At 45.2% G+C, this 16380-nt stretch overlaps 1 protein-coding gene across 1 annotated transcript in view; it reads left to right on the forward strand.

Moving 5' to 3' along the window:
• The window catches only part of ATP8A2 (ATPase phospholipid transporting 8A2), a 691321-nt gene that overhangs the window by 78400 nt on the left and 596541 nt on the right, over positions 1–16380 (forward strand). Inside the window, exons 12-13 of the mRNA XM_075592224.1 lie at positions 515–592; positions 13728–13816. Coding sequence (XP_075448339.1) covers positions 515–592; positions 13728–13816 — 167 coding nt within the window. The remainder of the gene's footprint in view (positions 1–514; positions 593–13727; positions 13817–16380) is intronic.

The raw sequence follows: 16380 nt of genomic DNA on the forward strand, positions 1-16380 counted from the left end.
CTTTTTGCCTGGAATATCCATTCACATGGAGCCCATATAAGCAAATGCATCGCCGTTCACACAGCTTTTAAGCACAGCATGGGACTAGCAAAGCAAGTCAAACCACTCACAGACATGTTTAAACCTTAATGGGTCTCATCAGTGTGAGGTTGGTTTATACTTGCTTTGCAATATTTCTAGGCTGGGTAGGTTTACCATATACATTTTAAGTTATGGTGGATGAAAAAGGCAACAAAAAACCTCCACCGTTGGCATATAGCCAATAAAGAATATCACTTGTGAGCACATTCACATGTCTTAGACAGGTCTGCAACCCTAACTTTCAACCATTATCACCTTGCATACAGTGCTCCCACTGCAGCAAGGGATTCTGGGAAATGTATAAATTTATTGCTGCTAAATACCCAAGAGCACCGCTTACACAACAGTTCTGGCAGTAGCGGGGGCTCATCATCTGCTTCCAATAAATCTGAATATGGAAAAGACTGATGAGTATTATTGTATTCTCTTCCAGGATAGAGATATGTATTATGCAGAGACTGACACGCCTGCAATGGCTAGAACATCCAATCTGAATGAAGAGCTTGGCCAGGTGGGAAAACCAATGTTTCATTTATTTTCTATTGTAATATTGTTTCACCATAGTAAATGCAGGTCTGCTTACAATATTTTTAGGGCTATACTAAGGTGAGCAGATGGAGGGAGGGGGGTATTGTGTTTCTTGCTCCAGTAAGCACTAGACTGTGAAATGTGGGAGTATTAATAGACCGTAATCAGCTGAAAGTGTAAGTCTGCTAGAGCAGATGATATGGAATGTGGTTACAGAAGTGGCTGCTAACTCAAGCATTGTCCTTTCAATTGTCATGTGTGTATGCAGGTGTACACTGAGCAGGATTATAGGTTATTGTTTATATATCGCCTGTCTTTCCATTAAAAACCATAGTAAATGCAAAGCTGTGTATATGAAGGCCCAACAAATTTATTCTCCCCTCTCCTCCAGCTCATAGAGAATGTGAGGCAGCCCCTGTATGAGAAACAGTCTGCCTGCAGTATCCTTCCAATGGGCATGCAAAGAAAGAAATGCTTAATTAATTTAAGCTTAGTTACTAAGACTAATAATGATGGTACTTCAGATGTTGAAAACGTGTATGCATACTGTAGGTCAGGGAATGGTGAAATAGTGGTGTTGCCAGGGCGGGCATTAATCATTAATGAAATAGTATGCTTCTAGCCCGATGGGAGAAGAGATTTTGGTGCTGGCAGAATTATTTTATACAGTCAAAAAGCTCTAAAGGAGGCACAGGGCTAGTGAACCCTTAATGTAATTGAGAGAAGAAATGGACTGATGAGACACTGTGAGAGGGCGGTGAGTCATTTAAAATGTGAGGAAGTGTTAGGCATAGCCATTGTAGCCCTTTTTCTGAACCCTCCCAAAGGAACTACAGGTCGCTGTACAACACCTGCGGTTCCAGGAGATCTGAGCCTCCGCTAGCTGGGAGCCTGGGGTAACACTCATACATTTATTAGCGCAGCGCCTCCACTTACCCAGGATCCCCGTGATGTGAGATTCCCCTGGGCAAGAAATACATACACACACATGTGATGCAACCAACTTTATGTAATATGATAATGCATGGCAACCTTATCACTCTAACATGCAAATTAGCAATAACACATATCCTAATAACTGGTACCGTCCTTATAACGGTAGTGGCTTAGCCACCCTCTTACGGAGTACTGTCTCAGACCCGCTACCGCGTGCTCCACACCGTGTACGGTACTATATGGTATAGGCTCAGTCTTGTAACCACTCGCTCAGTGTTCCTACAAAGAGTTTAGCCTAAGGCGGGATCAGCGCCTGATGACCGGTGTTGGTGCACTTGATGATATGGTACCTGCCGAGCACTCCAGTGCTCGAATCTGCAACTACTTCGTAAAGGATCCGTCGAGTTCCGGCCCGACATCCAGGATCCACCGTCCGGGGAGACCCCACCAAGATGGCCTCTGCAGCCACAACGAAGAGCAGCGCCCAACCTTCTGCACGGGTGTGCAGCGTCAATGGAGTCCCTATCTGACTCCGTGAACTAACGTGACACTCGCTATACTATAGGCCATCTCTACAGCACAGCAACCTTGAATGGCTTTAGGGGAAACTCCTAGGGCCTGCGGGGTAGCCTGTCCTATACAGGTGGGTCACTGACCCCATGCACCCACACTCCCTCTCCCTTCACCTCCCGAATCCCCTCTGACTAACTCAGCCTAACCTCGGCAGCCAACACACTGCACACACACTCAACCTGCAGCAACCCACTGCACTCACTCGCTGTGCCTACTTGTCAGCGCTCACAGCACTACCAGCCGTGACACCGACAAGACTGCACACTCACACACCTAAGGGCAGAGTCCCTAACCTATGGGCCCTCCCTCAGTACCTACCCCCTACCCTGGTGGGGATTGGGGCCTGCCTGGGATCTGGGGAACTACCTTACCTGGTGTAGGAGCCACTTGCTCCCTACACCCTTCCTCCCCCTTCCTGCTCCCAGCTTCAACTGCCAAACGTGGTCCCTGCAACATTGTAGCCTTCCTCCACAAGAGAAGCTGCAAAACCCTATTTGCTGGCTGGCTGCATGTGCTGTGGGTGAAAGGGCAATCCCCAGAGGCTGCTGGGAATTGTAGTCCACTCAGGACCTCTTTAGCATTGGGACCGCGTGCGCTACCCTTACTGCGCCTGCGCGACCAACGTGCACGCTCGTGCAACCTGTCATGCCAGCCCCCGCTAGCCTGGTGTGCCGCAGAGCCTCCAGGGACTCGGAGCGCTACCTCCTCCGGCCCCCACCCTCGCGCCGTGCCGGCGGGTCCGTCGCTGCCTCCGGCGGCACCCGCGATCGCTCGGCACGCTACAGAGGGGGTCTCTGGAGGCAAAATAAGACCGGGCTACACCATGAAAAAGGGCACTGGAAGAAGACATACAGTAGGTGGGCAGCCTGTGAAAACAAGGGACCAAACGACAACATAGACAAAACAATGTTTATGTGCAAACAAGGTCTGGGAACACAAGAAGCAATAAAACAATCCTAAGCTGCACTGGGAACCCTTGTAGCGTGAGCTGGAAGAAAATTGCAGTGTTTAGCCAAGTAGGGTTATATAATGTAGGTAACCTTGCTGCTCTGGCAAGTGCCAGATTGTGAAATGTCAAAGTATTTATATGCAAGAATCTGCTGCAATGAATTAGCTTGATGGAGCAGAGAAGATGTAAATATCATGGTTTGGAATAACTGCAGCCTTAATTAATAAATGATGGCATTTTACTGTAGCCAGCATGAATTTGTTTTGTTACAAGTACAGATGTAGCAAGACTTAACGTCTTTGGTGCCGTGGCCACTCACAACCGTGGTGGTCTTACTACATCTGTATTATTATTGTATTAGTTATTAATAGTGCTATCCCTCACCCAAAACTTTGCAGAAGACACAAATGCAAATGAACACACTCCGGTGACTTGTACATCGGCCCCGGGTGCTCCATAATGCATAAAAAAAATGCGATAAAAGCAACATCAGGACAGTAAAGACCAGATGGACACTACAGGGACATGATCAAATAGATGTTATTCATTTATAATCAATGTGTTGGCCCCCGCTCTGGCATTTTAACAAGATGACCGTCCCTGATTCTTTACTTTCCTCAAATTGCTTTCTCTTTATTTCACATAGTGGAAAAGAAAGGTAATGGAACATATAATATTAACTCAAAAATATATTTGTAGCTTGGAGTCTGTGACGTATTCCCCAGTGCGAGGTATTTCTTTGGTGTAGATAAATGTTTTATATGGGTAAATCTGCTCCTCGCCTCTGCAGCCACCTTCACCCCACAATCCAAAATGGGGTATCTCATCCAAGGGATCATCTTCCAGAAAAAAAACAAAAGCAACAAAGGGCACAAGGAAAGCAAATATAAGTACAATTCTATTTATATATGAATAAAGTTCAATACAAAAACTCTCCTGTAAAACACTTAATAATAACAGTAATGAAACCCTCCATGCCCGGCTCTTAGTGAGTTTACATAAGTGTCTGTGTTAGGGCTGCTCAGGATGCATTACCTTATTCAGGGTGCAGGCTTTGTGCAGGCTGGGCTTTGCTAAGCAATGATGGACACCAGGAACTTTATTAATTCAAACAGCAGCTTTATTATCTTGTAAGCACAGTCTCACATTCAATATACATAGATCTGCTTGTATTGTCAATTGAGTGTCCTTGGCCTATGCTATTTGCGTGGCTTCCTGTAACCATGCTCGTCTCAAGCAGGAAACGGACCCGCAGGGCTGAGGTAGGAACATGAAAGAACCAACCTGAGCCGAGGGACCGAGTCCTGATAGAGTAGTGAGTCGTAAGCCGAAGGGCTGGCAGCAGAGTTGCGTAGTCGGTGAGAATGCAGAGGTCGAGGCAGGCGGAAGACAGGGGTGGTCGAGGTACGTAGCCGGGTCTGGTAATGATGAAGACAAAAGGTAAGTGTGTTGTATGTACTCAGCTTGAACTGAAAATTTGCTCGCCAACTTCCTGCTTACAGGGCTGTCCTTTCAAAGGAAGCTGCTAGGAGCAAAAATGGAGGATCCTGCCACAGAGGGAGAGCTAGAGAAAAATCCCGGTCCGTACTCAGGACGGATTTTGCAAAACCTCATAGTACCCCTCATCCCCCTCTAGAATCGATCTCCCGACGATTAAACCCGGGCTTGTCGGGGAACCTCCGGTGGAAACCTTGGATCAAGGAGGAAGCGTGGACATCACTATCCTTCACCCAAGAATTCTCCTCTGACCCATATCCCCTCCAAGATACAAGGTACTGGAGACTGCCTCGAGACCTTCGGGAATCCAGGATCCGACGAGTTACATACTCCACTTGGCCATCTACTGGAACCGGGCCTGGGAGGGTGGGAGTAGAAGAGGAGTTGTTGCAGGCCACCGCCTTTAGGAGAGACACATGAAAGACAGGCAGAATATTTAGGGTATCTGGTAACTCCAATTTAAACGTGACAGTGTTTACTTGTTTTGCAGTCTTGTAGGGACCTATGAACCTGGTCCCGAGCTTCAGGGAAGGACTCTTCAGACGGATGTTCCTAGTATATAACCATACGAGATCTCCAACCTTGAACTGCGGGGCTGGCGGCTGACACTAATTCGTGGGATCCTTCTGCTGAAGGGAGGCTTTAGTTACGTTGGCATGAATCCTCCTCCAGAGAGACTTTAACTCCTGGACCTTGTCTTCCGCCGCTGGACTTCCAGATATGGAGGTGGACTATGGAAGAGTAGAAGAAACTGACTAAATAGTCTGAGACAGTCGGATGGCTCCTGGAAACAAGTGTAAGAATGGGTTCTTGAGTGCCTAATGCAGTGGTATCCCCTCGGTTTGCTTCTTATTGAAAACTTCCCCAAAATTCTGGTGTGCGAGGGTAAGGCCATCGGGGAAAGATACAGATAACAACGGTAAGTCAGAGCTGGGACGAGGTACAGACAAGCAAGTCCCATGACATCGCTGGCCCCAGGTGGGCACTTGCCCCGTTAACCAGTCGACAGTAGGGTTGTGGGTACACATCCAAGGGAGACCTAATACTATAGGTGCTGAGTGTGCGTTGATTACCATGAAAGGGAGGTGCTCCTTATGTAAAACTCCAATGTTCACTACCAGGGGAAGGGACTCCTGGATGATGGTACTGGGTCCTAGAGGTCTTCCGTCGATCGCTGCGTGCCGTTTAGCGAACGAAAGATCAAGGAAGTTACCGGCTGCTCCAGAATCCATGAGGGCCCGAGTAGAGACTGAAGCCGAACCCTTATGTGGGAAAATAGTAGTAGAAGAATCTGGGAAGGCACAGAGTGAGGAGGGATAGTAGCGATGTCCAGCGAATGTTCTTCCAACTTCACTGGACATAGGCATTTTGCCGGTTCCACAATGATCGGGCAGTCACGGATCCGGTAGTCCTGGGACCCACAATACAGGCACAATCCCAAGGTATGCCTCCTGCTTCTCTCCTGTTCTGACAGTCTGGTAGTACCTAGCTGCATAAGCTCGTCATCTGGAGGAGACGGAGAAACGAAATTTGGGGCCAACCGAGTCGTCAGGCTCCTAACAGCACGGCACTTCTCAGACAGGCGTTCCTGCATTCTGAGATCGATCCGTATGCCAATTAAAATGGACTCCTCAAGGTCCTTGGGGAAGTCCCGAAAGGTTAGCTAATCTTTTAAGTGCTCCAAGAGTCCCTACCAAATGGCCGCTACTTGAGCTTCATTCCAGCCGGTCTCAGCCGCAAAGGTACGAAACTCTGTGGCGTATCGGCCTACCGTGCGAGTTCCCTGGCGGATCTGCTGAAACACCAATTTGAATGTACGGATGAAAACAGGGGATTTGCTGATTAGGGGAAATTCCCCCTCCCAGATTGGGGAGGCCCAAGCCAGTGCCTCGTCAGTGAGAAGAGAAATGATGTAGGCCACCCGGGCTTGGTGCGTAGCGAACATGGATGGTTGTAATTCAAATTGGATAGAGCATTGATTAAGGAATCCTCTGCAGGCTATAGGGTCCCCACCATACCGTAGAGGAGTCAGGATCCAAGGTTCTCTGATCGCAGGAGATAACGGAAGTTGTATTTGAACCGCATCTGCAGCCTTCAAGTCTGGCTGATGGGTGCCAAAGTGGGTAAATAAGTCCTGCACCGCTTCACACATCTGTGCCAGTTGTTGATGGTGTACGGTGACGCGTTGCTCAAGATCCCCCAAGTATTGTCCTTACAGGGTAATGGCTCGTCCTACCTCAGCGGAGTCCATGTTTCGGCCGAGCAAAATGTAACGATGCTCGTCTCAAGCAGGAAACGGACCCACAGGTAGGAATATGAAAGAACCAACCTGAGCCGAGGGACAGAGTCCTGATAGAGAAGTGAGTTGTAAGCCCAAGGTCAGGACTGTCAGCAGAGTCAAGTAGTCGGTGAGAATGCAGAGGTCGAGGCAGGCGGAAGACAGGGGTAGTCAAGGTATGTAGCCAGGTCTGGTAACGAGGAAGACAAAAGGTAAGTGCGTTGAATGTACTCATCATGAACTGAAACTTTGCTCGGCAACTTCCTGCTTACAGGGCTGTCCTTTTAAAGGAAGCTGCCAGGAGCAAAAATGGAGGATCCTGCCACATAGGGTGAGCTAGAGCAAAATCCCAGTCTGGACTCAGAAAACCCAGGACGGATTTTGCAAAACCTCATACTTCACTAGCTGCTCCCATCTCGGCCCGCTAGGAAGGTGCTGAGGTTTTATATGTACTAGTCTACTTATAGAGTCCGATTTGAAATACGTAATCGGGCGCTCTTATCTGGCTGAATAAATGGATAAATTAATTGTGAAAGTACCACAAATATGGGTGCAAATATAAAGTGAATAAATGTGAATCAAGTGATCAATTATAACACAATAGTGAATACATGCATAGTGAAAATAAAACTTCAATATATAAAGCCTCCACCAATTGTGAAATGTGAATATTGTGATAATAATTGAGAAGCAGCTCAAAAACCCTCTCAACACCGTTCCTAGGTCTCTGCAATAGATGGTGTTTTTCCTGGTGAGGGAAGCGCAGGATATTCACAGCAAGAACATGAAATATATATACATATATATATATATACATATTTATATATATATATTTATTTTTTTAAATCTTTTTCACATTCTTGCTGTGAATATCCTGCACTCCCCTCACTTGTAAATACCTATAGAGTCCCTCTGCTCTGCAGCGCTGGTAGCGCTCCATATCCACATGCCTGCCTGCACTTCTTGGCCTTCTGGGTGAGAGCCAGTGATGGACCCTCTGGTGGGACTGGTGCGTGCAGCCAAGTTCCCCGGTCTGCAGTGAGCTGCAGGGGAAAAGACGGGGGGGGAGGGAGTGACGGGGGAACGGCCATGACATTACCCGGCAGGTTCACCCTCACTGGCTGAACCGCCGGGGGGAGTGGCCTAGCCGCTCCGTCCTAGAGCTGATCACAATTTTCATGTATGCCTGAAAAACTCGCTGCGCAGCGTGGCAGTCGTCCCTTGCAGCGGCCCCAGCCCCATTGAGGGGCTACTCTTGTCCCCGTATGGCGGGCGATGCAGCAGCCAGTGGGGACCAAGCCAAAGGGGCTGCTTCTGTGGTGCTCCCTATGGACATAGTCTATCTGTATATCTTGCGAGTAATGCAAGACCATCTTGGTGGGACTCTATATAAATGGTGTACTTTCCCTAACTGAAAACAATAATGGGGATGCTGAACCTATCCTATACATGGGGGCATAAGTATCCACAGTGAGATCCCTCCTCTTCAAATCCTACTGGGATCTGCTTGCCAGAAGTTTCCCACGTCTATTTATAGCTTAGCATGATGTCACTGTCTCCAGGCAAAAGGGGGCGGTGCTTAACTTCTGCTGAGTCACCACAGCACCATGTGATGGGGATGGGGCGATACTCTGTGTGTGCCCACACAGTTAACCCCCTAAAGGCTCTAGTAATCCCAAAGGGGGTTACAATAAATATTTCATATAGCGCTTTTCTCTCAATGGGACACAAAGCACTGCACAATTATAGTATAGTGCGAGGTATGCAGCACACATAGGAATGTTACAGACATAGGGGCTTATGCAGAGAGGTACTGCTTAAATTCGCCACAGGATTGGAATTTATTGTTGTGGTATGCAGGGAACTCCGGTAGCGCGGTGTGCAGGAAATGGCTAATTAGGCGAGTTTCACTTGCCGTGAAACTCGCCATTCTGAGCCGCGCGGTATTAGCCCACAATACAGCCATCTTTAGTTGGCGGGAAAAATTTCCACTAAACGCGCCATTTAGTAGCTCCGATTGGCGCGTTCATGCGCATCGGAGCTACTGGAATCCTGCGTGATTTCGCAATGGCGAGATCACGCTTCTCGCATCACGTTTGCCGAATTTAAATTGTCCCGCCAAGTTCTCGCCACTATCTGTTTGAAAGCGGACAGTTTTGGCGCAAACCTGCCTAATTATACCTTACCGTACCTCTCTGCATAAGCCCCATAGTCCTTTCCCACAAGAGCTTAGAATCCATGTTATTGGTGTCTGAGGCACAGGGAGATAAAGTGACTTGTCCACGGTCACAAGGAGCCGACACCAGGAATTTTCACCAGGCTTCCCTGATTCAAGGTCAGTGTCACTGTTTACAGTCAGTGTAGCGGGTCTCTGATAGATTTAAGATGCTGGGTTTTTGGGGTTGTTTTCGAAAGCCTCCCTGGTTACTTGAACGTCTTTTCAATCTGCGCACTTCAGGGCCTATCTTTCCGATGTTTCAAACAGCACCACCACTCTGCATACTTCTTCCCTGCTAGTACACTCGGTGGCAAACATCAATGCGCAATGATGTCACCTCTGAACTCAACGCGTTTCGCTACTTCATGAGGTAGTCAATTATTCATCAGTATTGGGCTTCTTAAATAGCCCTAAGGTGCAGAACAATTAAGCCCTCTTGGTTATGCCACAAAATACACCGAAAGTAAAATCACGCAACGTGCTGATGCTCTGTAACATGCGCCCTTTCTTGTTTAATATTTTTAACTTCAGCACAGAAATGGTTTGCCCCAGTTTGCTATGCTATGGAAATATATATTCTTGGTACACCTATTGGTTTGCTCAACATTACTGTGTGTGTCATTTTGACTCCCATATCCACTCAAACCTGCTCTAAGACAGCCATCCTACTTACTATACTGAGAAACTATTTTATACTTATGAGGGAAGCTTTAAGCCATATTGACTTGTATTTTAATTTGAGCAGCTTCACAGAGCTCCCATTATTTGGCAAGCAGGCTTCGTCACACTCGTCATTTGTGTCCTCATTGAAAACGCATGCATACAGATTACAGATGTGGGAACTTGTCCCAGTCTGTCTGGTATTTGGGCATTTATTAAGAAATGCTGGTGCAAAACCTATTTATGAATTTCCACATTTCAAAATGAGCACTATTCATTTTTTTTGTGTGGCTAATTTGAGCAAAATTCAACAAACATTGCCAGAATTCATCCAAAGGTTGTTAGTCTATTTAAAATAATATTTTAAAGGTTTGGTAACAAGGTATACACACACACACACGCCACAATTGGTGACTTCTGGTAAAGTTTGACCTTTTCACTAGTAGTTTGCCAGCCTTGTTTGTCTAACATTTGCCAAATACATTAATGTTTTTTTCCATCTCTTATACAGATGGAGTGACATTGTGGAGATGCATATATTATGTAATAAATGCCATGAATACAGTATTTATAACTGTAATAATTCTCTTGAGCACAAAAACATAAAATAATTCAAAATCACTTGTAGTATGTGGGTGGTGCTCACAGGGGCTCCCTGCTGTGCTTCACAAAGGTTACAATATAAGAAGAGAGATGGGCACAATGGACTTCTAAAGCAAAAATATATATTTATTGTTCCATGTGTCAAAACGGACGTTTTGGCTACCAATACACAGCCTTGCTCAAGACCATGGCAATTACAGGTGTCTTAAATGCCCCTCCATCCCCACCACCCCCTATGCGGCCCAGGTGGGCGTACCAGTTCGTCAGAAGGCACATGTCGCCTGTCTCATAACGTCCTGCATCGATCATCCGCTGGCGGGAACATCATCCCGGGGTGTGGTCATTGTCAGGACCATCCGTCCTGCATTCCATGATGGGGAGGGCTCTTCTGAAAGTGAACCCTACGCAGAGAAAAAGCAAGTGCCACTCAAAATAATGCAGTGCAAATGAGATGACATTACAAATTCCCAAATATATAAAGGAGTATAGAAAAAAAAAATCAAAAAATCAATGGGGATCTGACTCTATTCTTTAAAATATACATTGAGAGTATGTGAAGCAGCTCCCGTCTCTCATAACACACTTTCTAAGAAATAGGACAAACTGTATATCATATTAATAGAAAAAATATGGTGCAGGAAAATGTACACACTGTACCAGGTTTTAGTATTATAAAGTAAGACTAATCGTTGGGACATACAGTGTCATAGTCACATTGTATGTGAAGAGATGAGCTGTATTGTTTACATTAGGGTAAATGCGTAGACACATCTGGATTGATTAACATACTTGTATTCAAATGCATTGCAGAATACAACAAAATGATGATCCATAGCTGGTAGATCAGCAGCAGCCTATAAAAAAAATATATGAAAAAATTAACCTTATTTAAAAAATAAAAAAAATAAAGCCACATTGCATTTACTCATTAAGGCCCAGATCTACAAAGCTGCATTGTAGACTTAGCGAGGTGTTAGCACTTACCCGTTAACTTCAGTTAACGCCCGATATCACCAAATCTCACTAACACAATGTTAAGTGCGGTTTTCGGTCGTAAGGGGCCCATGTGTTACTATAATAGGCGTTAGTGCTAATGAAATGCAAAGACGTGTTCCCTCCAACTATGCTTATTCACAGAGCTCTGTTATAGTTAACGCAGGTATGTAAATATATGTTGCATAGATCATACTTAAAGGTGGCGCAGGCTCCCTACAGACCCTGAAATATGGGTTCTCTCTCTCCCCATACTTCAGGGTCTGAAGTTAGCTAACACCACCTTTATGTAAGACAGGTGTAACACAAGTTAACACAGGGTAGTGCTAAAAGCCTATTCTAATGAGAAAACGAACAGCCTTATATTTGCATATGTTGCCAAGTACCCCTGGCTATAGTCTTCCACTGCCGTCACTATAAGTCTTGATAGGAACAGGCAGTGTTGGGGATAACTCCTGCGCAGGGCCTAGTCTGCAGTTGCAGTCTGGATGGGTACTATGTTGCCATATCCAGGGGCAGGCCTAAACCAGCAGTTGGAGTATCATACCTGGGGAGGGTACTGACTGGGTCACATGTATATGGTGTGATGCCTGTCAGTACCGGGACCTTCCCTGTTATGGGGCTGGGTTACAAGCCCTTCCTCTCGGGAATAAAAGCTAACTGTGTGTTAGGTGTGGTATGGTGTGATACCTTTTTCCCTGCAAGGGAAGTGTAAAGGAGCTGAGGAGGGACTCTTGGGGCCTCAAGCCCCTGGGGTCTGCTCCAGGGAGAATTGGAGGATGCCATGCTGTACTGTATGCCAAATAAACATGCAGGTGTACCAGCAATAATGTGTGGTCATTGTAAAGGAGAATTGCCTGTGGGGACTATCCTGCTTCTAGCAGGATCCGCATGGGAGAAGGCGCTGCACCCTAGGAGGAAAAGCCTGCCCTGTTGCCGCTCCCACACAACATCTGTGGAGTAACTCAGACCTCCTGTAACCGCAGGTGAGCTATAGCACCAGAGAATCACCCATGTAGTGGCCAGATCTCCCGTGGGAGGGGGGAACAGGTGCTACACACATAATTAGCTTTGTAGATTTATGTTAATGTCAGGGAACATACTGTAACATCTGTTACCGATATTGATAACATGACATTATGAGCCTGAACTTAACAGATCTCTGTGGATCTGGGTCCAAGTCTCTGGGGGTGTAATGTATTCAGGGTAAATGGCCAAAGTGCTTCCCTTCTGAGGAGTTGAGCACCCCCTGGAGACCTGCTGATTTGGGGGTTATCATACAGTATTTCTTAGACAGTTTAATATGGGAGACAGGGAGCTGCTTCACATTCTCTCAATGTATATTTTGAAGAAAAGAGTCCCCATTGATACTTTGGCGGTTTTTTTTTTACACCTAATATATTTGGGAGTTTTTAATGTTATCTCATCCCTTGCACAGCATTACTTTGGGTGGCACTTGCTTTTTCTGTGTAGGGTGCACTTAATGGACACAGGACATGATTGTAATTCATGTGATGGAGCACCTTCCGACGGACCAGAATGGCCACGTGGGGTGCTAAGGGGGATGGAGGGCATAGAGGGGTATTAAAGACACCTGTGAGTGCCCTATAATTGCCATTGCCTTGGAACGCTGTGTATTAAAAGCCAAAATGTTGATATTTATGCCATGGCACAATAATTTATTTTAGAAGTTCATTGTGCCCATATCTCTCCTTTTTTTGTAGCCTTCCGTTTAAAAATCAAGTTAAACAAATGTCTAACATTTGAGAGAGATTGTTAGTCAGACTTGGCAGAGATTTTGACGCACTGAATGTAGGAGTGACAGAGAACTTTAAACATCTCATTATAATACTCACATTTCCTACCCTTCTGGGCAACCCTTTCCCTGCAACCCTATTGTGTTCCTTTACACGTAGTCCACTTTCACTGCTCACTGAATGACATTGTATTAAAGTGCCAGCCCACATATACTGTTGCATTCTGCAGAACATAATTAATGATTCTTTTACTCTCAATCAACAGCGTATAAGGTTTAACACTAAGGGCTTATTCTATATCAGTTGAAGCGACTGTTCGGGCCTTTCTCGGTGGAAATGCCTTATTAAAGTCAATGGGGAATTTCAACCGAATATAGCCAGATCGGCAGCTTCCGCTGATTATACTATATACTATACTATATACTGTTATACTATAACTGCTAAGTGATGAAAATAAACTACAGTAAATAAGCCAAATGGTTCTAATCAGATCGTCGTTTTTAAATTACATTTTCATTTATGTTTTGTTGACCACATTGGAGGCTCTGGTACTTGGCCAAAGTGTGTGCTACTTTAGCCGTTTTGCTTATGGAGCTATTCTACTGGGTTCTTTAAATTGTGTTTCGAACATTGTCTTTGCTTATTTTGCTTTAGGTTAAATACCTGTTCTCTGACAAAACCGGGACTTTGACGTGCAATATTATGAACTTCAAGAAATGTAGCATTGCTGGAGTTACCTACGGGTAGGTATATTTTTAAATATAAACTGTTGCCCGTTCCAGATACATCAAAAATGTGTAAACCCGTTACCTCCAAAAAATACTGTCATTGTATAAATTGCAATAATTCCAGCAAAAATGTTTTCCAATAACAAAATTAAGTTGAAAAAGAAAACAAACCAAATTTAAAGTAGATCAGGGTTGCAAAGCAATAGGGTACATGCAGAAAATTGGCTGATCCTACCATATCAATAGATATGAGAATACAATGCTTCAAAGTGGAAGCGTTGCTTAATTTCTTACCATAAATACATTGTTATTCAGTATTTCGTGATATAGTGTAAATTTATCAAATGTTCATAAAGTTATTCAAAAATAGCCCGACAATCAACCAAAGTAGCAACATGGACTATATACAGACATACCCCGCTATACGGACCTTCACTTTACGGACACTCGCGAGTACGGACATATTTACAATAGCACCATTCCCTGTGTCCGTACGGACAATTCTGCCCTACAGACCGCCGTAGTTTTGTGACGCGCTGATTTGCCTTGCCCAATTGGAAAACGGCAGCTCACGCATGCTCCTGTGAGTAGGACACAGGCACATCCTGAACATCAATCCCGACTCCCTACCTTTACCGAAGTGAGAAAAGGTAGTGCTTCACTTTAAGTACATTTTCACTTTACATACATGTTCTGGACCCATTGCGTACGTTAATGCGGGGTATGCCTGTAATGTATTATGAGTCCATAAGGCTTCTTACAGCTACTGTCATACTGTATTTGTTGCAGGGTTATGGATGTTGTAAGGCAGCCAAATGATGCAATATTGCTCTGCAATAAAAAACATAACTCAATACAATTGAATGACATCAGCAACACTATCAAATGGAACCGTCTGGACCTCCATTTAGTACATTTTCCCCAAAACCCTGTCAAGCGAGAGCTGCAAGATTCAAAGAGAAAGGCAACAACTCTTATTTAGTCTCAATAGCATTATCACGAAAAGTTTTAATCACGAAAAATATTTAACAACTTTGCTTTAATTAATGACTGGACTATCTACTCTCCAATAAGCAGCGCAATCCACTGCAAAGTAGATTTTACGGAGTTCAGTGAAAAAGACATTGTACATTTACAACGTGACAGCGTCGGTACAGTGTGTTTGAGAATGTCATTGAGTGAATAAATGTGTTGGAATGGCTGTAGGGATGTGTGTATATTTATGCAACATGAGATGACAGAAGATGGATAGTTAGACCCAGGTCCACAAAGTTCTGTTAACTCGGGGCCTATAATGTTATGCTATGAAAATAAGTTACAGACATTATGTTGTCTGAGGTTAATACTAGAGATGGGTGACATTTTTGCAGAAATTCAAATCTGCCGCGAATTTGCACGTTCCTTTCAGGATATGATAGAGCGAGAGAGAGTCTCAGCCTCCCACCAAATAACATAGGGAGAGACACCTGTGCCCAAAATGAAGCACACCTTAGATATGCTTATGAGATATGCTAATGAATATGTAAAGTATATTTAAATGACTCTTACCCCACACTTCCTTAAAGGATTTCCATAAGAAATATATTGGCAAGCCTCAGGAACCTTATGAGGAATGGGGTACTGGTGTCAGTCCCAACAAAATCAGACCCCACAACGTCTGATTTTCTGGGCAGTAGCTCTAGCAGTGTGAGCTAAACTACAGTAGTTGATGGGTAGCACCTCTGAGAAGTAGAGCTCAAAAACTATGCTGTGACACTGCTCACACCTGTAGCACCACGGATTTCCATGTGCGAATCAGATTTTGACAGGTTTGCCCATCTAGGTAACACTATCTGCAAAACTAATTATATGCAAAAACAACGCAGTTAGTTAAGTTAGAACTGGCTTGCATTTGCTTAACATAACTCCCGTTACGCTTAACATCACACATCCACTAAGGACAGAGCGCATATCCTATTAGCATATCTCCCAAGTAGATCCTTTTTGAGCACAGGCGTCACTCCACGTGTTGTTTCAAGGTTGGTTTGAGGGGATATATATATATATATAGCACTTGAGACTTTATTAAAATGTGTCCCTCTCTCTTAGGCCTCGGGCATGGTCAGCGCATAATGCTGAGGCACGCTCCCACTTACCAGTGAGCCCCTGCAGCCGCAATGAGAGCGGCTTTGTAGGGGCTCACCTCCGCTTCCGCAAGCGTGCGGAAGCGTAGGTCTTAGGAAAATTTTCAATTCGCGCGCGGTCACTTGAGCGGTTCGCCCAATGAGGGCAAACCAGCTCCGTGACGTCACTGGCCCGCCCCCCGACACGCCCCCGGACGGCGCACTAACCAAGGCAAGGGAAAGCACCCGCTTTCCCTCAGCCTCAGCGTGCCTCCGCACGGGCTGAGTCACCATGGACTCAGCCTTATATGTCTCTCAAGTTAACGCTTTTTTTAGTCAATATCAGCTTTGGGGATCTGGGTTTTAGTGATCAAAATGTGCGCAGTAAGAGAAGAAAACCTTAGGAATCAATGTCCAAGAAATATGACAATGAGATGTAAGTTCCATGACTGCGGCGGTGGTAGCAGCAGTGAGAGG

This window comes from Ascaphus truei, chromosome 3, assembly GCF_040206685.1.
Source record: "Ascaphus truei isolate aAscTru1 chromosome 3, aAscTru1.hap1, whole genome shotgun sequence".
In the NCBI taxonomy this organism is placed as follows: domain Eukaryota; kingdom Metazoa; phylum Chordata; class Amphibia; order Anura; family Ascaphidae; genus Ascaphus; species Ascaphus truei.